The 23008-nt window shown below is 43.2% G+C and overlaps 1 protein-coding gene across 4 annotated transcripts in view; it reads right to left on the bottom strand.

Annotated features, from left to right (window-relative positions):
• Positions 1-23008, bottom strand: part of LOC127069915 (homeobox protein cut) — a 142932-nt gene that overhangs the window by 7587 nt on the left and 112337 nt on the right. Inside the window, exons 4-8 of one of the 4 annotated variants that reach the window (XM_051007623.1) lie at positions 12854-13172; positions 8592-10133; positions 1285-1639; positions 494-1148; positions 148-421 (exon numbers count right to left, since the gene is read on the bottom strand). In XM_051007623.1, the coding sequence (XP_050863580.1) occupies positions 148-421; positions 494-1148; positions 1285-1639; positions 8592-10133; positions 12854-13172 (3145 nt within the window). The remainder of the gene's footprint in view (positions 1-147; positions 422-493; positions 1149-1284; positions 1640-8591; positions 10134-12853; positions 13173-23008) is intronic. The other 3 variants (XM_051007624.1, XM_051007626.1, XM_051007625.1) reach the window with 3 other exon arrangements.

Genomic DNA, 23008 nt, shown 5'->3' on the forward strand with positions numbered 1-23008 from the left:
AACCTACTCGTTATCGGACCGATTAAAAAATAGCATACACTTTTACGGCGTGCTTTACACACTCACACACACATACATATAAATAGGTATATCATACGGAGCTCTCGAACTACGTTTGTAGTAAAGTAACAAAACATCTATATTGACCTGAGTTAAACTTACGAGGCAGGCCGCCGTAGCCGCCGGTCCTCATCAGCTTCTCCGGTGCGATCTTATATTGACTTGCTACCAGTTTGTGAACCGCGTTATCGTCCTCGAGGAACATTTTCATTCTGATGAAGGGTTCGCGGCCTTTCTGCGTCAGCATGTGCCAGGGTTTTGGACGTGCCAAAAGATCCGAGACAGAACCTTGAGATAGACCAAGAACCGATTCGCCAAATAGACGTTGGGAGATCGAATACTGCGACAACTGTTCTTTTACCTGTTGAAACGTTCAACGTGATGACAATCGAACTCGTCGAATGAGACAACAACGTTTGAAAATCATTCTCACCCTCTTCACGATGTCCTCGGTATTGAGATTATTGTACATGTCGAACTGTTGTTGAGTAATGGGAGGAAGAACGGCCTTTAGTGGTCTTTGATTAGAAGCATGATGGGTCGGTGTGGACGGTTGGCTGATTAGGCTGTTCGTGATGGAGGCCATCCTTTGGAGTGGACTGGCCGCAGCAGCGCCAGAAAAATCTTCACTGGGCGTCATCGCTGGAGGTAGTATGGAATTACCGAGTGGTGAACTCGCGCTGGAACCACCGGGCGTCGATTGGGCTCCCGTAGTCTCTTGTTTAGGCCTGACCAATGAGAACGCGCTACCTGCGTGTCTCATAGCCTCTTCCATCTTCTCTTTTTCTTCCTCCGTTACCCCGTTTATCATCTTATTCCTTATGTCCATTTTTCCTAGGCTCAAATCCTGTACACCACCACCGTTCGTCGCCAAGTGATGTTGCTGAAGAGCCTGCTGTTGGAGAGCCAATAAACCAGGAAGCCCAGGTAATCCTGGCAAACCCGTCAACGCCGAATTTTGTCCAGGTCCTGCGTTCAACTTTTGAAGCTCCCGATGATAAGCGTCCAACGCCAGTCTGATATCCTCTTGAGTTCTTTCTATACCTTGGAGACCTTGGGTACCGCTGAAAAAATGCGGGAACACCGCGCTACGATCAATCGAGGTCGTGTGCTGTCCTCATTAATAATCAATCGGAAACGGCGAAGTTCGCGTGCGACTTTAAGGAAGAGAGCTCGTGGATTAGAGTCCGAGACCAGAGTAGGAAGAAGCTTTCGAGATCTTACCTAGGAGGGAATTCTCGTGGTCCGCGTAGATCCTCCACTCTCCTCCCCATGAGCTTGGTTAACTCTTCCTGATAAATCCTGACTACCTTTTCCGGGGGAATGTCATCGTTTTCGTACTTCTTCAGTCTCCTATTTTGGCTGTCGAGTCTGTCCTTACTAAACGGACTCGGACAGCCGATTCTGCTAGGACTCTTACTGTCCGCATCGTTCGAGACCTCATGCTCGCCTCTCATTTGTAGATGACCAGATTCCGAGAGGATATGGGCCAACCTCTCGTCGCTCATTTCCGGCGGACCACTTTCCTGTGGTCCACGCGCGAAAGGTGGCATTCCCTGCTCCTTGCCTGAAACATACTCTACGGGTGAGGCACAACTTGTGGTGTGTTCTTACTCGGTTTCATCTTAGGGATACATAAAAAATACAATTATAATATAAGTACATATAATTAATCATACGGATGGAGGGTGCAAACAAAAATATATATATTCAAATCTTATGGAAAACCAACGATCCTTTTTTATCGATCAATAGATCGACCCTGTGATCTCTCTCTCTCTCTCTCTCTCTCTCTCTCTCTTCCTCTCTCTATGTATATATCATTTTTTTCCCTTGCCAAACGAGTACGGAACATCCTTCTTTGATTTTAGACCTCAGCGAATAAATTTCGACGAGAACGAAGTATACACCGATGAAAGGTAATCCAAGGAAAATCCCTTTGGGCGATCTAGGGTTCGATCAAACGCGGAAGCAATTAATACGACGCAGAATCAATAGCACCGAAACGAATGCCGAAGGCGGGACGCGCGTGGAACCCGTCCGACGATAATTAAAATATCCTCTTCAGAGCCGCCGCCGCCGCCGCCTCCGCCGCCACCGCCGCCGCATCGCCGCCACCGCCGCCACCGCCACCATCGCTTCGCCCTTGCGGTTCGTTCTTCGGCCCCCTTTGCTCGCGCGTACCTACCAAGAGTGTCGTCCTCCTACGTGTTTCCCGTCTAATTGACCAATCAGCCGCAAGATTCAGACGAATGAGCCATCGATCACGCGTTTGATTGCTCCCGCATCCTCGACGTTTACGTCGTGCAAATTCGACGCCTCCGTGATTTCGCATTCCTTTTCAAAGAGTGTGTGAGAGAGAGATAGAGAGAGAGATAGAGAGAAAGAGGAGGATAGATCGAGAGAGGGAGAATAACATGGGAGGCGAGAATTTACCGGTACGATCATCGAGCTAAAGCAATCTTTGCGTGAATCGTGCTCGAAATTATGTGTTGGAGGATGATTGCGGACGATCCATCAAAATCTGTCGACTCTTGCTCGACGTACAACATAGGTATTCCAAGACTTTCACACAACGTGTTCCCATCAAAATCTACTCGTACTCTTCCGACAGAAATATGAGACAAATATTCAACTTGACTATTCTAAATCTTTTATCCCTTTTGTCTATTCCGATGTATTTCTCGTTTAATTGTTAAATCATGTACATCGAGAAATCGGATATATATTTCTATTTGAATCTCGCTTGATACTCCTCTTTTTTTTTTTTGCGGTGTTAATAGAAAACTATGTGTATATCGTTGTGTTCGAGAAACGTTTTCGTCAAGGTTTATGGCCTCAAATTGATTCGAGAAAATAATCCCTGTTTAATTTCCGATTAAGATTCTTGTCATTTTAGAGCTTGTAAAGCTTCGCACAAAAGTGTAGTTATTAATAATCTCCGGACAAAGGCTATCTTCAAGGAATTCTCGAAGATCTTGATTCTTTTTTTCTTTCTTTCTTTTTCTCTTCTCTTTTCTTTTCTTTTCTTTTTTTTTTTTTGTTGAAAAGAGAAATGAAAATAGAAAAAGAGCATGTCACGAGTGTCGGGTGAATTATCTTCTCGATTGTTTTTCTCTTTCTTTCCTTTTTTTTGTTCCTTTTTCTTCAATTTTTCTCTTCTTTTTTCTTTCTCCTTCGGAAATGTGACAAACGAGGAAATTTCTTTGCAAAGAGTATTAATGATCATGCTTTGCAGGAACTTCCAAAGAAATTGGTTGCTCCGATGCGCATGAAACTGGGTGGTCCAGACTAGGACAAGAAGAGAAAGAAAAGAAAAAGAAAAAGAAAAAGAAATAGTAACAGAAAAGAAACGAAACGAAACGAAACGAATACGACATCCACGACGGTTCAAGAAGGGTGGGATTTCGATTCGTAGGAACGAACGAACCGTGACATATGTATATGTATATACCTTAGTATATACATATATATATATACCCCTCACATACGCGCATTGTCGCAACGCTTGAATTCGTGCCAGAAGACTTCGACTTATGCCAACGATTTTCCTTGCCATCCTTAGCACCCGACAGAGTCCATAAATGATTATTTCTGAGAAGATTATGGACTTTTACCAGCTAAGATACGAGATTCAAGAATTTAATCGCATTTGGAGTTCATTCATACAATGAAGATAATCGTATCGAATTCATAAAGATTAATCCTTTTGTTTTAATCTAATCAGTTGGAAAATGGAAGATAGATAAGTGAGATGTATATACACATATGCATATATATATATATATATATAATTTTCTTTTCCTTTTTCTTTTTATTTTTTTTCCTCGAGGATTTGCACGAAAACCCTGAGAAACAGCTGAGAAAAGCGTGCGAATCGAGCGTGCTTCTCGATTATATCTGCGAGATATCCACCGGCATTTTCTCAAGAGAGAATCTTCAAGAAACTTTGAGGAGAAATAGAGATAGACATAGAGATAGAGATAGAGATAGATAGATAGATAGATAGATAGAGATAGAGATAGAGAGAGAGAGATAGAAAGAAAGAAAGAGAGAGAGAGAGAGAGAGAGAGAGAGAAACAGCAAAGAAGGTAATAAGAAAGAGAAGACGCAAAGTTAGCTAGTCAACGAGTTAGATCGCGATCTAACGCCTAGTGATCGTAGCCTGGTAACGATTGTAACGTACGATGAGCACAACTAATTATCGTCTCGTATCTCTGCTTCGCGCGAATACAACTTCGGACGGTTTAGAAGCGGCTCGCGTAATTAACCATTTCCGCTCTGATTTTTGTCTCTCTCTCTCTCTCTCTCTCTCTCTCTGTTTCTGTCTCTCTCTCTCTCTCTCTTTTGTCTATCTCTTTCTTTCTCTCTCTCTCAATCTTTTTCTCTTACCTATGACCTACTTTCTTTCGATAAGAATTCTAAGACAATAAAAAAAAAAAAAAGAAATCATAAAGAAAGATCCAATCGATTCAATAAGAATGTACTTTTAATATAACGGAGTGTAATAAGAAGACTAAAAAGAAGAAGAAAAAGAAAGTTTCTCCTCGTGAATAATGAAAGTTATAAAAGTTTGTAGATGTTAAAAAAGAAAAAAAAAGAGATGTCAGACACGGCATATACGCAATTCGAATTGTTAATCGTGTAGTTTGAAAAGTATTTCTTTCTGGGCTTTCGGGCAAATTCGATGATTAGATCGGCGAGAAATCGTGCTCGCGCGTAACACAATAGATCGGTCTGTGTGTGTCGCCATTGCTTTTGAGGCGGTACGTCGACAATGGCCGATTACAAAATCTGGAACGATTTCGTGAGAATTCCCTAAGCAACGAAGCAACGACTCTTAAGAAACAGCGTCGATTATTGCGTCGACGTTACCGGTTGCGTCGCCTATCCGAACGATACTCTATTACGTTGCTACGAGTTGGCCGAGCTGCACCAATGGTAGCCGCCATTGTCTTTCATAGAATCGTGTAAGTACGCGTGGAAACTCGTCCTCGTCCTCATCGTCCTATCTTCGTCATCCTTCTTTTCTTTTTTTATTCTCTTCCTCCTCCTCCTCCTTCTCCTCCTCCTGCTGCTGCTGCTTCTCCATCACCTCTTCTACCTCTTCCACCTCATCCACCTTCTCGTTATTACTGTATCTAATAAAGAGCTACTCGAGAATCGGTACGCAGCGAATCGAGCGTCTTATTGTTCGAAAAATAAAGAGAGAGAGAGAGAGAGAGAGGGGGGTGAGGAAGAGGGAGGGAAAGAGCAATTAAAAAGATTCTCGAAGGTTTGATGACGGCAAGTGCGAAACGGGTCAGCGATCTTTTGTCTTCGTCCTTATCAAAAGATGTATCGATTTTTGTGATAGTCCCTTGCAAGAAAGAAATCATTCGATTGTTCCGATGTACAAAGCTGCACGGTAAAAAAATTTCAGGATAGACTTTAAAAGTCTCTCGTGAAAGTTTCCCAAAGTGAGTCTTTCAACAGTCATCATTATCGTTAACGATGACGAATCTGAAGTGTTATAATATCTATCGCTTATTTGTATAATCATCGAATTTAATGAAAGTAGATGTATAAGATACGAATAGATTTATTTGTCCTTAGAGTGGATTGATAAAATCGCGTGTAATGTTCAAATTATTGGGGTAAAGGGAGAGATAGGGAGAGAATCAGTTAGCGAACAGCATATGCAAAGAGAAATTGTCGTTGAAGACGAAGACGACGACGATGACGACGACGACGAAGACGACGAAGACGACGACGACGACGACGACGAATTCAGCGAATTCAACTGGCGCGGTAGAACAAGAAACAAAATCCTGCGATGAACTGACTTGGACCGGTACCAACTATCTTTATTACCGTAATCTCGTCCGTGCGTTGCTCTTGAAGGCAACCTAGCACGTTGGTATGCTTAGATCAATTGTATTCTGCTAGTCGCACAAACGTGGGTACGGAAAATGTGCTCGCATAATCACCGAGGTGGGCAATAATAAACGTCTCGGACGTGCCGCACTAAATTGTGGGCCAAGATTCAGATATGTTTGTTGCTGGATTAGCAAGAGGCAACGTGTAACATACTCGATTATTTTTCATTTGGACACCGACCACCTCCTCCGCCTTTTACACGAACCTTCCACTGATCTTCCCTTACGTAATCCACGTAATTTCTTAAGAATAAATCTCGACGAATATTGTTTAACAAAGCGAACGACATTAAATCATTTTCTCCGTGTTTTTTCTTCTTCTTTCTTTTTTTATCTTCCCCGTCTCCTCCCCTCCCCCAAGATGACTACCACTCCAAAGTTAATTAAAGTACTCTATCTTCAGGCTAAATCGAGAAGATCTTTCTTTCACTCATGAAAATTTATCGTCTATAAATACGAAGTTAAAAGAAGAAGAAGAAGAAAAAAAAAGAAAAAGAAAAAAAAATGCCAGAAAAAAGAAGAAGAAAAAAAAATAAAAGAAAATGAAATAACTGATAGAATAAGTACCGAGTCTTACTAGATCGATTATACACATACACTATATAATGAATCCTTCAAAGACAGGTTGGCTCTGCACGCTCGAACGATTTCCAGTATCTATATCTATACACCGTAATAAGTCGTTAGGCCAGGGTAGGTATTTAGTCGATGAAAACTTATCTTTCTGACGTGAACTCGACGATGGTCTTTTCAGGCGGAATAAAGTCTTGATGATTTTTGCCCATAAATCACGCGTCGATTACGGAACTTTCGGTCTATGAAATATGAGTATATTTATCCTTCTGAGGATGATCGCCTCGAGTTAACGTTATACTCCGAACGATGACGGTGCAACGATTATCGGCGTCTTAAACAATGTCTCAAAATTTTCGTATAACTTTATATACGATAGGTAGAAGGACAGTTTATTCATCGACACTTCGTTATTCATCTCCCTGAATATACATATTATTACTTCCTTCTCATCCTCTCTTTTATCGTACAATTCTACCAGCTTTCACCTTGCCTCCTCACCCTGACTATTACTACTACTACTAACTACTACTACTACTAACTACTACTACTACTATCCTCTATAACGTTCGCCAGAACGTTGGTCATGATTATCGTCGTCAGAGATCCTCGACGGAAACCGACAATCCATTGACGCATGACTCATGTTTTGTCACAGAGCCCGAGCTCTCTCTCTCATTGAATTTATTTTATACGCATTGAAATTTTCTTTTCTTTTTTCCCCTTTTTTCTTTCTTCTCTCTCTCTCTCTCTCACACACTTTTTTCTTTTTTTTTTATTTCGCACGCCGGACGCGTACAGGACAGAGGATGCGCCATTATTAAAGCTACGATCGACATCCTCTGACGATTGATATTAATATTTTTTACATAAAAGAGAGAGAGAGAGAGAGAGAGAGAGAGAGAGAGAGGAGGTGGAGAAGGGAAAGGAAGAGAAGGAAGAGCTTCCGATTCGAATTCATTCGATTCGTTTGACCACAGAATTGAAATGTTCGATATCCTCCACCGAGCGTTTCTAAATATCTGACCTGCTTATCTAAATCGATTTATTCGACATAATTAAACATATAAAATTCATATCTGTATGTTTCAATGATGAATTTTCCAATTTTCATTGGAGAGCTCGAAAATTCATCGTTATCCCTGTCATTTATAATGAATAGTATACTTAACAATCGATTGAATAAGGTTCCCCCTTATCAAACACTCTCGTCTCTCCTTTCGATTTTCTAGGAGGAGCTAGCTCTATTAGTCTAAAACAACATGGCTGTCAAACGCAGAAAATAATCGATAACGACTGAATAGAGCAATACTAAATATAGAGAAACTCTATATAATCAACTCTATCGATGTCTTTCCTTCGATATCGCTTATCCATCTCTATTGAATGGATCGAACAATGATTTCTATGAAAACCGTCTGATTAACGAGACTTCAAGAGTCTTCTGTACAAGAAGAGATAGGAATACGTAAACGCACGAGTATCTTTCCTTCATTTTGATTGTCGCGGATGCGAAGAGAGGGTTTCGACGTCTGGGATGAGCATTAAGTTCCTTTTCCTGCGGGATGCGGTTAGAGCGAATAGTAAGTAGTGTACCATCGATTCCCGTATTAAGCAGCCAAGAGAGGTTAACGTATAGCTCCGTTGTTTGTTAGTGATTCGGCGAGATGGATTATTGGCAGTGCAAGGCAGAATAGAATATTTTCAAGAGATAGGAGATCGATCGAGACGGTGATAGGTACGATCGTTCAAATATAAATTAACGATTCCAAATCGTGTTCAAAAATCGTGTATTTTTGCAAATCGAATGAAATTGATTATTTCGATCGGTTTCGCTCGATCAATGTCTGTCTCGATCGATCGTTTTAGTTTTGGGCGAGGGTTGTGTTCGAGATAATAAATACATATATAACGTGTGTTTATGTGTGATGTGTATATATATATATATATATATATATATATATATGTATATGTATATGTATACATAAAACAGAAAGAGAGAATAAACGGAGAGATAGGTTGGAACGCATCGGTACTCACCTTTCTTGGGTATTAGGGACTTGAGCAGCATTACGGCGTTGTCGTCGCAAGCCCAACCGTGCATCTTCCGATAACTATCGCGTCCCTTCTCGGTGAGTTTATCCCAAGGTTTCGGTTTGCTCAGTAATTCGCTGACGGTACCCTGACTCAATCCAAGTACATACTTGGCGAATAATCTCTGACCGATATTGTGTATCGACAATAATTCTCTGACTCTTCTGGCTATGTGTAGGGTGTCCAGGTTTTGCGAGGCATACTTGTCCATATTGTAACGCAACATTTCTTGTAGTCTCGCTTCCATCGGATCACCCTTTGGGATCAGTGATTCACCGAGTCTACCGGCCATACCAGCGGCACCAAATTCATCACCGAATCTGAACGGATGCGTTCTGTCGTCGAAACGGAAGGGACTCTTTAAGGTATCGAGGACGCTTAATCCGCCTATATTGTTATTTGCTAGGTGATGACTGTTGTTATTGTTATTGTGACAGGATTCCTGATCGGCCGGACTCTTCGGCGGCGGCGCCGTTGAGACAGCGCTGGGCGTAACGCCTCCGCCGTTGACGGAGGCGGAGGAGGTGCTCGTCTCGACCATCGACGTGGGCGGTTGAAAGCTCGGCGGCGATGTTAGTGCGCTCGTCGACGATGGCGTCTGCGGCGCCGGCGTTTCGTGACCGGGAACTGGCGTCGACGCCTTCTCGCTTGAATCGAGACAACCGATGAGCGGCGTCGTGCCCAACGTCGTACCCAACGTCGTACCCAACGTCGTGCCCAACGTCGTACCTAACGCCGTGCCCAACGTCGACGTGCCCAACGACGTTGTACCCAGTGGCGTCGTCCCTAGGTTCGTCGTGGCTAACGTCGTCGTTCCCATAGACGTAGTACCCAAAGGAGTGCTCGACTTGCTCGGTGCGTTGTTCGAACTAGACGACGCTTCCGTTGGCGATGGAAGATGATTTAGGCTGCTCGGCGTCGTCGGTGGATGGAGCCCTATCAACGGTTGGACTTGCTGCAGCTGTTGTTGCGTTAATTGAGAGATTTGAGTGCTTTGCTGTTGTTGTTGTGGCTGCTGCTGTTGTTGTGGCTGCTGCTGTTGTTGTTGTTGTTGTTGTGACTGTTGTTGTTGCTGTACCTGTTGATGTTGCACCTGTTGGACTTGTTGCTGTTGTTGTTGTTGCTGCTGCTGCTGTTGTTGTTGCTGCTGCTGCTGCTGCTGCTGTTGTTGCTGCTGCTGCTGCTGCTGCTGTTGTTGTTGTTGTTGATTTATAATCGACCTCTCCAACGTCCGCCTCCAGTTGGCGACGATCTCCTCGCCGAGGAAGGAGCCGAAGGTTTCGACGTTTTGGAGAGGCGGAGGAAAGAGGAGGCTGGAAGTCGTCGATGTTGCGGAGGAAGGTGTCGGCGTGGAGCGTGGCGGAAGGGATACCGAGGTCGGAGGTGGCGGTGGGGCTTGTTGGGAGGAAACGAGGGACGAAGGTGGCCCACCTCCGACCCCATGGGGCGAGGCGGTCGAGGCGCGCTGCAGGGGTGACGATAGTCCACCTGCAACCACCAAAAACACAAGGGACCCCGTCAACACGGTTGCACGCGCACTAGAGATATTCAACCTAATCATCTCCGTCGTGAAACAGGATACTGACTTTCTGATCGTCGGCTTTTGGACTCCGTATTTCTTTTCTCTCTTTTTCTTGTTCGTTTTTTTCTCTTTTTTTTTTTTGGCCTCGTTTATTTATTTTTTTCGATCTTTCTTTTCTTTTCCTTTCTCTACATCTTTTTCCTTTCCTTTTCTTTTCTCTCTTTTCTTTTTCTTTTTTCCTCTTTTATTATTATTTTTTTAATCTACAATCCTTTCCCATTCGATCTTCTTTCTTTTCCTCTTTTTGAACACGACCTAGACTCTCTCCGTTGAATCATCGTCGCGCACGGCGTTTCGATATCATTTAAACGATCAAACATTACTTTCATACTCTCGATCGGAACAAAATAATCGCGTAAGAAAAGTTACACGTTATTGTTTGCAGAGAAAATCAAAAAAAAAAAAAGGAGAAGATATCGCGAAACGAAGAGGAAAAACATAAAATTGAAATCTTCGAAAAACGAAAAGGTGGGCGGTGAGGAGGGAAAGGAAAGGAGAGGAGTGGAGGTGAAGGTGGAGGATGAAGGAATACAAAAAGCTAATGTTGGAACAATCGAAAAGATATTACAATCCGTTGGTAGAAGCAAATACGCATACGAGGAATTTGTGGTATTAAAGAACGGAAAATTAGGAAGGTAAAAAGAACAAAAAAAAAAAAAAAAAGAAAAACTAGGAACGATGACGACGAATAAGAGAGAGCGTGTTTCGGTCGTTTAAATTCAGAAGAGAGAGAGGGGTTCGACGTTGATGTATCCCTCTGGTTCTCTCTCTCTCTCTCTGTCTCTCTGTATCTCTATCACTCTCTCTCACTCTCTATCTCTATCACTCTCTCTCTCACTCTCACTCTCTCTCTCTCTCTCTCTCTTTTCTACATGGGCTGCGTTTCTTTTTCTTTGTCCCTCTCGCCACGTACTTTTCTCTCCCTTTCTCTCTCTCGCCACCTCCGTCGTCCTGGATCGATTCATAATAAACTCCGTCCCCGAAACAATAGCCCGGGCCTGGGCAAATACTGCGAATATCGTCCACAAATTTGCGTGCAAGAGATTTGCGTATCCCAGTGTAGAGAGACGGTTCGTAGTGAGGACAGACGAAGGGAGGATGGCTCCAAAAAGTGGGAGGGACCGTGGAAGCGAGTTCCGGTAACGTTTGGCAAAAGGTCGATGATGATGATGGGGTGGTGGTGGTGGTGGTGGTGGTGGTTGATGGTAGGGGGGAAGGTTTCAGGGCAGATGTCGGAGGTGTACTTGGAATAGGGCAGAGAGATAATATGTGTTCCGTTACGTTAGTAGTACCTTCCGTGAGTGTACGTTAATATACATACGTACCGATGTGAGAGTGACTCGAAAAAAGTGCAGCCTAAGCAACGAAGGATTCGAGGGAGAATAAAGTGGAGAGAGAGAGAGAGAGAGAGAGAGAGAGAGAGAGACAGAAAGAGAGAGAGAGGAGAGAGAGAAAGAGAGGAGATAGAGAAACAAAGATAGAGAGAAAGAAAAAGAGACAAACAGATAGAGAAAAAAGAAAAAGTAAATGTTAGAGAGGGTATGGTAATCGCTGGAGTCAAAAAGATGGTAGAAATATAAATAAGAATCAGAGATAGGAAGAGAAATTTGGAGAAAAGTGCGAACACAATGGCAAGCAGGGTTACTTTGTTGTTGTTGCTATTGTCGTCGTCGTCGTCGTCGTCGTTGTTGTTGTTTTATTTTTTTTTATTTTTTACTTTTTATTTTTTTTTATTTTTTTTAGTTTATTTATCTCTTTTTTTTTATTACTCGGTTTCGTAAGGTCCTTCAGTCATCCCTCGATTTTTTTTTTTTTTATTGTTATTATTATACATCCGCGTTCTTGCATCCGCGTAGCGTGACTCGTGCCCTATTTGTTATTTATTTCTTAGCTAGCCGATATCGAGCCCATCGACGGAGCCTCGAGGAGAGAGAGTCGGCGACCGAAGATCAGAGCAGTAGCATAGGAATCGAAAGCGATATGCGGTTGATGCTAATGATGCTAATAAGAAATCCTTTACTTTACTTTTTCCTTACGGTACCTTGAACTTTTCATATGAATGCGTCTAATCTTAACTCAGATATATATATATATATATATATATATATATATATATATATATATATATATATATATATATGTATGTATATCTATATATATATATCTATGTATATATACATAGATTTCTAATTGCTTACATTCGTTACTTTGGTACAGCGCGTTGAAACGTACAATACTACTAATTGCCTAAGTCAACTAATTATTTTCGCAGCTCCTGTCAGATTGATTGTATTCCAAAGGAGGAAAAAAAAGGGGGGAAGAAGAAAAAAAAAGAATTAAGAAAAAGAAAAGAAGAAAGGCGATAACTGATAAATATATCCGATCGCGAAGATTTGTTCAAGAGCGAAATTACTCGTTTGTGGAAGCGGTTGCTTGATTTATTAACGTAACGCTCTTTAACAGAAGGAATAACATAAGACGTTCTTTTTTTTTCTTTTTTTTTTTTTTTGACGACGCGAAATTCGATCGAACTTCTTGATTAAGCGTTTGTTATACATATATATATATTTATCTTGCGTAAGAACGAAGATAATGAGGAGATATAGAGAAGATTTAATAAACTTACCGAGTGTGTCCGGTGTGTTCGGTGGTTTTAAACTTTCAGCTTGTTGGAGAGCTTTGGAACGTTCCATTAAAAGGTGTTCGAGACTCTTGCCAGGTTCGCCGGTTGGAATCTGAGAGAGATCGACCGACCTTAACACGCTGATCTCGCGCTTCAGGTCATCGTAATCTCTCTGCCGTTCCAATTTACTCTCCAATCTACTGATGTGCTGTCTTCGTGCTTCGAGTTCTTCCTCGAGACGCGCCGTCGCTTGCGCGCTCGTTTCTTGAAGACGTTGTAAATTCTGTTGTAACCTGGATACCTCCTCCAACAGTTGACTGATCTGAAAAATATATAAATCAAAGGAATATTAAAGGATATCATATCGATTCGTTAAAAGAATCTAAAGTGGAGAATATTATGGGTTTTCAACGAAAATTGAAATGTTTCGGAGAGGATAAAGACGATTTTCATCGAATTCTCGTTCTTGCCGTTATTAAACCTTCATCGAGGTAGGTACACGGTAACCATACCTTTACTCCAATTCAACCCTAACTCATAGTCGACTCGGTAGTTATTAAACATGAACGAGGGAATAATCGCATTATCGACGACGCAAATATGGAATCACATTTGCGACGTACTCCTTTCAACTCGAACCACCGGCCCAGGCATTGCTTATCCATAGGCGATATCCCCAAAGGAGCTTAGCAAAAGCTCTTTATTAATTTTATTGAGAATATATATGTGTATATGTATATATAACATATACATATAGATATATACGAAATCGATAGATAGGATATAACGAACGATTCTACATATAATGAAGACTGGATTAAGTTCGATAAAATAAGAGAAGAAAGAAGTCTTTCGTAGATAAAGATTCTCCTGTTATTAACTGTAGAAATGATCGTTCAACGAGTCGTTAACAATTCAGGGAGTAGCTGTCATCGGCTGATAATCAAGATTTACACCCTCGCATTTTCGTCCCTGAGAAATACGTATTTCCTCTCTTGATTTTACAGACTTTCGAACAGAGCTACATAGATTAAAGGTGTACATGTCGAATATCCTGTGTTATTGTCTCGCGTTCAACGACGCTGAAGCTCGTGGGCTCGAAGTGTCGTTGCATCATCATCGATGACGGAAGAATCGTCGAACGATGCGAACACGCGAGTCGATTATCGTTGCGTTGCCACGATCAATCGCGATGAATTGCGATGAATCGCGAGCACTCGAAAGCTATCCATGTGTTTAGTCGAGTTCATGCAAGCGAATGCGTATCCGGACGAGCGAGAGGAGGAAATGGATGGATGAGTGAATGAGAGAGAGAGAGCGAGAGAGAGAGCGAGAGAGAGAGAGAGAGAGAGAGAGAGAGAGAGATGGAAAAAGAGGGTTTGGAAAGAGGTTGGGAAAGGAGATAGAAAACGAGCCGGGCTGGAGGATGGGACGATTTTAAAGCCGAATGCGTTTGCACTGTAGCGCGTACGGTGCAACGGGCGATGTGAACGAGATCGTATCAATTGTTTTTCCTCGTCGAGGCATCGCCCTCTTTTTTTCCGTGCAACGGGGGTTAATTGAGGAGCGAGGGCTTCAATTTTACAAAATTCACACCTCCAACCGTATCTGCGTTTATTCGAGAAAGAGAGAGAGAAAGAGAGAAAAAGAGAAAGAAAGAGCTCTGTCCTACCAAAGAGATACTTTAAGGATTGCCACCATCAAAACAAACGGCGATTGGTCATTTATCGACGTATTCCTTGAATCATTTCTCAGTTGAACATTTTTTCATTTCGTCCAATGGAAATAATCGTGTAAATATTTATTGGTTAAATTTATCGAAACGCATTATTAGTACATTAACGTATTACCTCTCCTCCCAAGACTTTCTATAAACTTTCTTAAACGACCCCCGATTACTCCCACTCCTCACCCACCCTCTCCTTCTCTCTATCTCTCCCACCCATCGCTACAACCGCGCTAGAAAAATCGAAGAACCTTGAGGTACGTTGGTCAACCGTACATTTTTACCGTTGCTTGCTTTATACCTTGCCATCGTACGGCTATCTGTCGATTGTCCTCCGTTCTTCACTTCCCCTCTATGATCGATACCTACTGGCACCAACCTAAACTTAGTTTTTACTGGTATCGGCACTAAACCTGTCTCCTATCTATTCATCCATCTGTTCTCTTCATTCGTCTCACGCATGGTTTACATTCATAAATGCTTTTTACTATCCAGATTGTAAGACGTCACGTATACGACAAGTTATTTCTTTTTTTATTTAGTTTTTCATTTTTTTATTTATTCATTTATTTTCTTTTCTTTTCTTTTTTTTCATTAACGCAAGCACCCTTAGAACGAATCAATGTTAGAACGAATTAAACTGGACTAATACCTAAGTACGTTCAAATATGTTCTTTGTTCTCATTTCTTTTTTTTTCCTGTTTTTTTTTTTTTCATCGTTAAAAGTAACAACGTTGTTGGTCAATCATCCGCAAGATGTGTGTGTTGTCCGTTGAAATAATACACTGTACTCCCCTGTAATATCGTCGACGAGCGTAGGTTGTCGTTTTCCAAGAGTCTTCCCAATTATTGAATTCAAAATCGTAGTTGGACCAGGTTTCCGCAAACGTCATGTGGCATAATTAAATCCTGCGTTATGGATAGTGGATCGTAAATTCGCACAAACACGGTGCTTGATAAATCAACTCGGCAAGCTCTGGATAACGGATAATGTACGTTGAGTAACGTTACGTCTAGTTAAGGCAAGGTTAAGAATTTACTGCTGCGACATATTGGAATCCGGAAATAAATGAAATGTGACGTGACGCAACGACAGTAATATAGATAGGAAGGTTACTGTCCCTAGGAACTCGTTGGCTCAGATATCGATAGTATTAATAACTACGCTCGGTTCCCGTACGCAGTAACCAACAGACAGACAGTCCTAGAAACGTACGACATAATAACTTTCCCGAATGTATACGACGTATTAGAAACATTGGTATTAGTACAATTACGATCGACGATTTTTCTTTCGAACGGATAAGAGAAACGAATAGTTATACGAATGGTCCTGTCTTCGACAGAAACGAACATTCTACAACAAGCGTTAAGGGATCGTCCTTAAAAAAAAAAAAAAGGGATCGAGGTCGCCGATGGAGAAGGCAAAGGTCCGAGAGGGAGAATGACGGATGTAGGGAGATTGGAGAAGGGGTAAAGAAAGGGTGACGTTTCCACCTTTTCTGCTTCGGGAACAATGTCATCGAGAAAAGGAGGAGCCTCTCGTTAGCGAGATCCTCGGGTAAAAAAGGGGAGGTGAAGTGGCCGTGTTGGTGTAGGTATAAACCCACGCGTATATGGGGTAGTGACCATCGGCTTCCCTAGATGGAACCAAGAGAGAGAGAGAGAGAGAGGGAGAGAGAGAGAGAGAGGGAGAGAGAGAGAGAGAGTGAGAAAGTAAGAGGTGGAGGAAAAACAACTGGGGCTTGATCGATGGTCGCGAAGCATGGCGATGGAGGTGGCGGCGAGGACGCGAAGGTGAGTCGAATCGGAAGACACGATCGGTCGTATGCAAATTAAAGCAGGACGGCGACGACGGTGTTGGTGATGGTGATGGTGATGGTGATGGTGATGGTGTGTGTTGTGCGCGAACTCGAAGGGGTAGGAAAGTCGAGGAGAGAGAGAGAGAGAGAGAGAGAGGGGGGGAGAGAGAGAGAGAGAGATAGATAGAGAGAAAGAAAGAAAAAGAGGGAGATGGTGTCGTGTAAAGGACGAAGTAGCCACACGCGTCGGCATTGTTTCTTGACCATCGGTCCAACCGAGTCCTCCCATACCCTCCTCCGTTACCTTCGCCCCTTTTTCACCCCCCAACGAGCCCCTAATCCTCCGTGATTTTTGCTATTTGCATGATATAGGCGTTGGTGGGCCTTTGTTTGTCGAGCTATTGATCACATTTTCTCTCCCGCGGTATAATCAATCTTCACGCACACGTTACCAAGCTTTCCTCGCACTTACGTCGACCAATACATTCCCGTTGAGGATGAAGCGTGCGCGCGCGCGCGCCCGCCCGCGATCACACGCTTTGGAAACGTGTGCGTCGCACGCACACGTGACGCGGACCATCGCGGCCTCTCTATCTCTCTGACCCTTTCCAATAGACGTCCGCCACTGTGTGCCACGTTAGAAATACCCACCCTCTCTCTCCTCATCCTCTCCTCTTTCTCCTCCTCCTCCTCCTCCTCCTCCTCCTCTTCTTCCTCCTCATCCTCCTCCTTCCTACCTTTCTACCCCTTTTCCTGTACGCCCGTGTGAATACGTTGTACGAAAGGCAAGATGGCCGTTTGCTTCGTATTAATTTCGTGGCTCGCCCACCAATGATGAGTCGGGACGAGAGGTCGTTATAACCGTCGAAACGCGGGGCTCTTCGGTTCCGTCGCTTTTCCGCGGCTTCCCTTTCCTTTCCTACTCTCTCGACGTTTGTGCGCCCCTTCGACGTCGAAAACCTCACGGCATGCGTGTGCTCTGCCACGGACGCACGCACGCACGCACGCACGCATGCACTCGCTGCGAAACTTTTGAATTTTCATCTCCAACCGCGTACAGACTCTTATTGTTCTTATTCGTCTAACGAGATCAACTTTTGTTTAGACCGTCGAAGTTGCTTTCTATTTATGTTTCTTTTTTCTTTTTTTTTCATTTTCTTTTCTTTTCTTTTAAGTGCTTCTTAAATGCAAATGTAAAAATTTCACGTATCGTGTAACGTTGAACGTACATTTCTTAATTAACAATTTATCGACGTATAGACTGACGTAGGTAAAATGAAAGGAACATTTGTATCACGCATTTGAAGTTAATAAATTTCCCTTCTTAATATCTATATAATCCATCGAGATATAATCATCGATTTTTATATCGAACGTTTGAAAGAAATTCCTTCGCTATTTTCACGATCTTATTCATATCTGATGCAACGTTGGACACGAGCCTGGAAACTCTTTGCGAAAACTCCGAGGAAAGTTTCGTCATTAAAAGAAGGTAGAGAGGCGGTGACGAGCGCCGCGGAGTCAGCGGCGACGATGGCAACACGTTTTCCATGCCGTACGACAGATTCTTTTTTTACCCATCAACATCGAGGAAAGAACGCCGCTATGAAAGCTGTCCCGAGGCGAAGCAACCTTTTACGTCGTAGAGGAGTTCTCCCATGAAGGTTTCTCTCTTTTCTTTTCTATAGGAGAATGCCAATTAAAAGCCGCGCTCGGAAAGAAAGCCCAATCGATAGGAGACGGCCTGGTGTTCTCTATCTCTCTCTCTCTCCCTATCTCTCTTCATGTTTCTCTTTCTCTTGCTTATATACTCCTTCTCTCTTTCGCTCACATTCGATGTTGGTAGTGAGGCAACCGAAGCGAAGGGTTGCCCAAACTGGGAAGTGGGAATTATGGGCAGGATTAATATGCAAGGACTGGATACGTGCGGTGGCAGGAGGTGGAGGAGGATAGAGCCGGCTAGGGGGTTTGCGGGAGGGTGGCGAAGCAACAAAAGGGGTCGAAGGGGAAGTATAGTAAGAGGGTGGGAGCGGGAGAAAGAGAGAGAGAGAGAGTCTCGACTTTCTCTGCCTCTCTCTCCTATCGGGCCGATACTGAAAGAGGGGAGTATCTCACCATCTCTCTCTTTCTATCTATCTTTCTCTCTCTCTCTCTTTCTCTTTCTCTTTCTCTCTGTCTCTCTTTACCATCCTGTCTTTCCTTCTCCGTCTCTATCGGTCCGCATCTCATCCCCACCAAATAGCACTCCTTACAGGATACACGACTAACGGACACCCCTATCGATTTTACAACTCGATATATGTGAATACCCACTTGTCTAATGACTGATCGGGCATCGAGCTCCGTACTCCCCTTACCTTCTCCGTCCCTCGTTTCTGGACGAGCTTCTCCGCCAACCATCCTCGATAGCCACCCCTTCGAGCTGTTACTACTACCCCTCGAGGAAGAGAAAGAGACAGACGGATAGATGGATAGATAGATAGATAGATAGATAGATAGATAGATAGATAGATAGATAGATAGATAGATAGATAATGAGCGAGAGAGAAAGAGAGAAGAGTATACGTATAGAAAGATATAGAGAGCGAGTAAAGGAAGGATACATATATATATATATATATATATATATATATATATATATGTATATGTATATATATGTATATTAGAGAAAGATAGAAGAAAAGTGGACGAGTGAGAGAAAGAAAGATATAGAGTTGGGGCCAAATGTATCTCGCCTCATTACACCGGCTACGTGCCTTTGGCCAACATCTCGCGCTGCATCAACGCGCATACTCATGAAAAAATCCGACAGAAAGAACGGCCCGATCTCCAGCACTACCTCTCCCCTACTCTACTTCTCGATATGATCCCTGACGTTTTTTTCATAGATGGAAAGAGATACGAGTATACATCTCTCTTTCTCTCTGTCTCTTTCTCTCTCGTTTCCGCCGTATCTCTATCTCTCGCGACAGAAGGAGAAAGAGGAAGAGAAGGAAGAGGAGGAGGAGGAGGAGGAGGAGGAGGAGGAGGAGAATGAGGAAGAAGAGGAGGAGAAGGAAGAAGAGGAGGAAGAAGAGGAGGAGGAAGAGAAAGAGGAATTTGCAATCCCGTCGGACGAAGGCGCGTCAACCGCCGATACGGAATTACGTTTCTGCATTCTCGCTGATTGCTCCCGCGACGCTGTGTTCGTTATTCAATTGGGCACCCCGTGCGATTTCTAATTATCGCGCTCATACTGTCGAATCGTTCGATTCTATTAATCTTCGAAGAAATATATATATATGTATGTATATATATGTATAGATTATATATATAATATGTATATGTACGTATATATGTATTTTGAATTAATCGATATCGAGTACCACCTTTTGCGATTCCTGATGTAATACAGGAACGATTAAACGTCATCGCAAATGTCGGCAGAATACCTATACGTTTTTAACGTCTATTAACGGATACATCTTTTCATTTCTACCGACTCGACGATAAGAGATATAACTTCGATAACGCGTCGATTAAATTTTGAATTCTCGGAGGAGGATGCGATAAGAGTATCTCGATAAATATACATATAACTATCTACATATATACATACATACATACATACATACATACATACATACATACATACATATATATATATATAACGAGTTTAGAAATAGCGTGATCGAAGACGAGGATTTGGTATTCGCGAGAGAATAGCTTGTGGCGAATGAGACGATGCTCGTTACGTTCCATCTCCCTCTCTCACCCTCTCCCTCTCTCTCTCTTTCTTTCTTCGTACGTACGAACGGTAGAAGGCAAAATGTATGATATTTTATTTTAGTGTTCTTCTGGGCGCCGCTAGATAAGCCTCCGGAGGATTTATGCTTATTACGAGCGAGCACACCGGTGAGGGCACTCTTTGGCCGAAACCATTCCTATATATGGTTGGTGTACTACGGTGGTGCGCGACTCTTTCTACTACCTTTCTCCTTCCTATTCGAGAACCCCTCCCCTTACTTTTCTTCCTCTCTTTCTCTCTCTTTCCTCTGATACACGGCGGGTTATGCGTAATATACATCAGATTATGAAGGCTAGTAATACCGCGCAGACTCGACCGTACGATATTGCCTTTATAATGGAACGGCATGTTAGTCTCACGACGCCTCCGACCCCGTTTCGTCTCTACCTCTTCCTCCTCCTCCTCCTCCTCCTCCACCACCACCACCACCACCGCCCTCACCTCCTCCTCTTCTTCCTCAACTTCCACCTCCACCTCTTCTTTCTCCTTTTTGCGATTTTTAATTTCAGACATCCGTGCTAACCAATGCCAGAGATAAAGGCAATAAAATAAAAAGAAAGAAAGAAAAGAAAAGAAAAAAAAAGAAACGAGGAAAGAAGAAACGTGATTATCCTATTCCGTTTGCAATCAAAGTGGCAACAAACAGACAGACCGACAGAACGATCGATCGGGTAGGTCGATCGTCGATATCTCTTCTTATCTCCGCGTCATTTCTATTCTTCCTACTCAGTGTAAAACGATGAAAGAGCAACGAGTTTTATGATTCTTCGAGGACACATCCGATGACCGATTCGAACTAGTCGAATTATCCTCGAATCGTTTGTCGTCGCTTTATTCGTACATCTCCGCATGTCCGAGCGCGTTCGGGATTTCGGATATCCGTCTGCAAATATCATCGCGTATAACCAGGGAGAACTGTATGCGTATACGTATGTGTGTATATGTGTACATATATATATATATACCCAGTCGAATACGATATGTTAAGGGTGGAGAATCTCAGACTTCGATGTCCGAATCTCAGTGATTCGCAGGGCAAGCGGACCGTAGCAACGGTGAATTAATATTAACCGCATCGTTCCTCTTCCTCCCTCTTTTAAACCCATCCCACTCTCTGCTCTCTTCTCCACCTTCCACCCTTTAGATTCGCCAGCTCTTTCTCTGATTTGCATTACGAGGACTACGCGTTTATGAATACGTACGTCCACCTACACTCGGCTCGGTTGCTGCTCGGCAGAAGCCATATATTAGTCGGGGTATTCGCCGTACGGAGAGAAATATTGAAACGAGAAAGAGAAAGAGAGAAAGAGAAAGAGAGAGAGAGAGAGAGAGAGATTGCGAGGGTAAGGAAAAGAGGAGAAGGAGGAGAAGAGGGAGTGAGAGAAAGATGTCCGTTCGTACAATGTCCGGTAAAATTCGTAATGGCCATCCACGAACCCTTCTCTTTTTGCCTCGGCCGCCACGAAAATAGGGGGGTAGTGGTGATGGTGATGGTGATGGTGGTGGTAGTCGTAGTCATAGTCGTAGTTGAAGTAGTAGTGGTAGTGGTAGTGATGGTGGTGGTGGTAACGCCGGGAAAAAAGTTTCGGCCGTAACGAAGTTATCGGGGGTTGGAGAATGTTCGACGATAACCACGCACGAAGATCGAAGGGAACTCGATTATTAACCCTTGCCTTAAAATACAACGAGATATTTTGCGATCTCTAGCAAGACAGAAAAAGGAGAATCAGAAAGAGAGAGAGAGAGAGAGAGAGAGAAAGAAAGAGAAATGTAGAAAAGGGGGAGGAGAGAAATTATCTACCCGCAAAGTGGGTATGAACGAAAAAGCTCGCGCGGAAACGAGGGGAATTATGCGTTTGTATCGGATCAAAAAACCGAATCGTAGTCGCGGCTGAGATAAGCGTTCGGTGAAGGGCCGAAGAGAAAGGGAGAGAGTGAGAGTGAGAGAGAAGAATGAAGGGAAGGGATGATACGTGGTAGCGGATGGGAATGATCATGGAGAGAAAAAGAGAGAAAGAGAAAGAGAAAGAGAAGGAGAGAGAGAGAGAGAGAGAGAGAGAGAGATGAAGAGTATCGCGGAGGGTCGCGTAGTCGAGCATTTATTTCATAATCAGCAGCTTTCGAATCGTCGCCATTGTGCCCGCCGACGCTTATTGACAGAAATGCTCGATACGAAACGCTCAGCCGCCTAGTCTCTGACATTTATGCACAGTTCTTCCACTGCTTCTCGTACTCTCTCTCTCTCTCTCTCTCTCTCTCTCTCTCTTTCTATCTATCTATCTATCCCTATCTATCTATCTCCCTTTCATTCTCTGTCCTTGCGCGTATGTGCGGACGCAAGTCGTGGTAGTGGGAAGCAAAAAGGGAGCTGGGGTGGCTTTAGGGGTGGTAGCAGGTACGAAGGCGCGAGAGCACATAACACCAGGCACCGCGCGACTTGAATCGCGAAGGGTGAGCAACGACAAGCGTCGATCGGGCTGAAGCACGCGTTATTATACACGACGTCGCGTCGACGATGCGCGTACATATATACATATATACATACATACGTACGTACGTACGTATAGATTATACATAGATACATACGTACGTACCTACGTACGTACGCAAATATGCAGATATATCCATTTATCGATATATATATATATATATATATATATATATATATATCAGTTGGTTTCTCTGTTTATCTGTATACGTTACGTTCACGTGCGTATGGACGTTAACACGTGCACGTATCCGAGTTTCCTCCACCTAACGCAGTCGATGTCGGCATTGTCGCACCCTGGCTAATGAGAAAGTTGCGAGTTTCGGTATCCCAGGATGAGACGACGTACGACATC

The sequence above is a fragment of the Vespula vulgaris genome, chromosome 17 (assembly GCF_905475345.1).
Source record: "Vespula vulgaris chromosome 17, iyVesVulg1.1, whole genome shotgun sequence".
NCBI classification, from domain to species: Eukaryota; Metazoa; Arthropoda; class Insecta; order Hymenoptera; family Vespidae; genus Vespula; species Vespula vulgaris.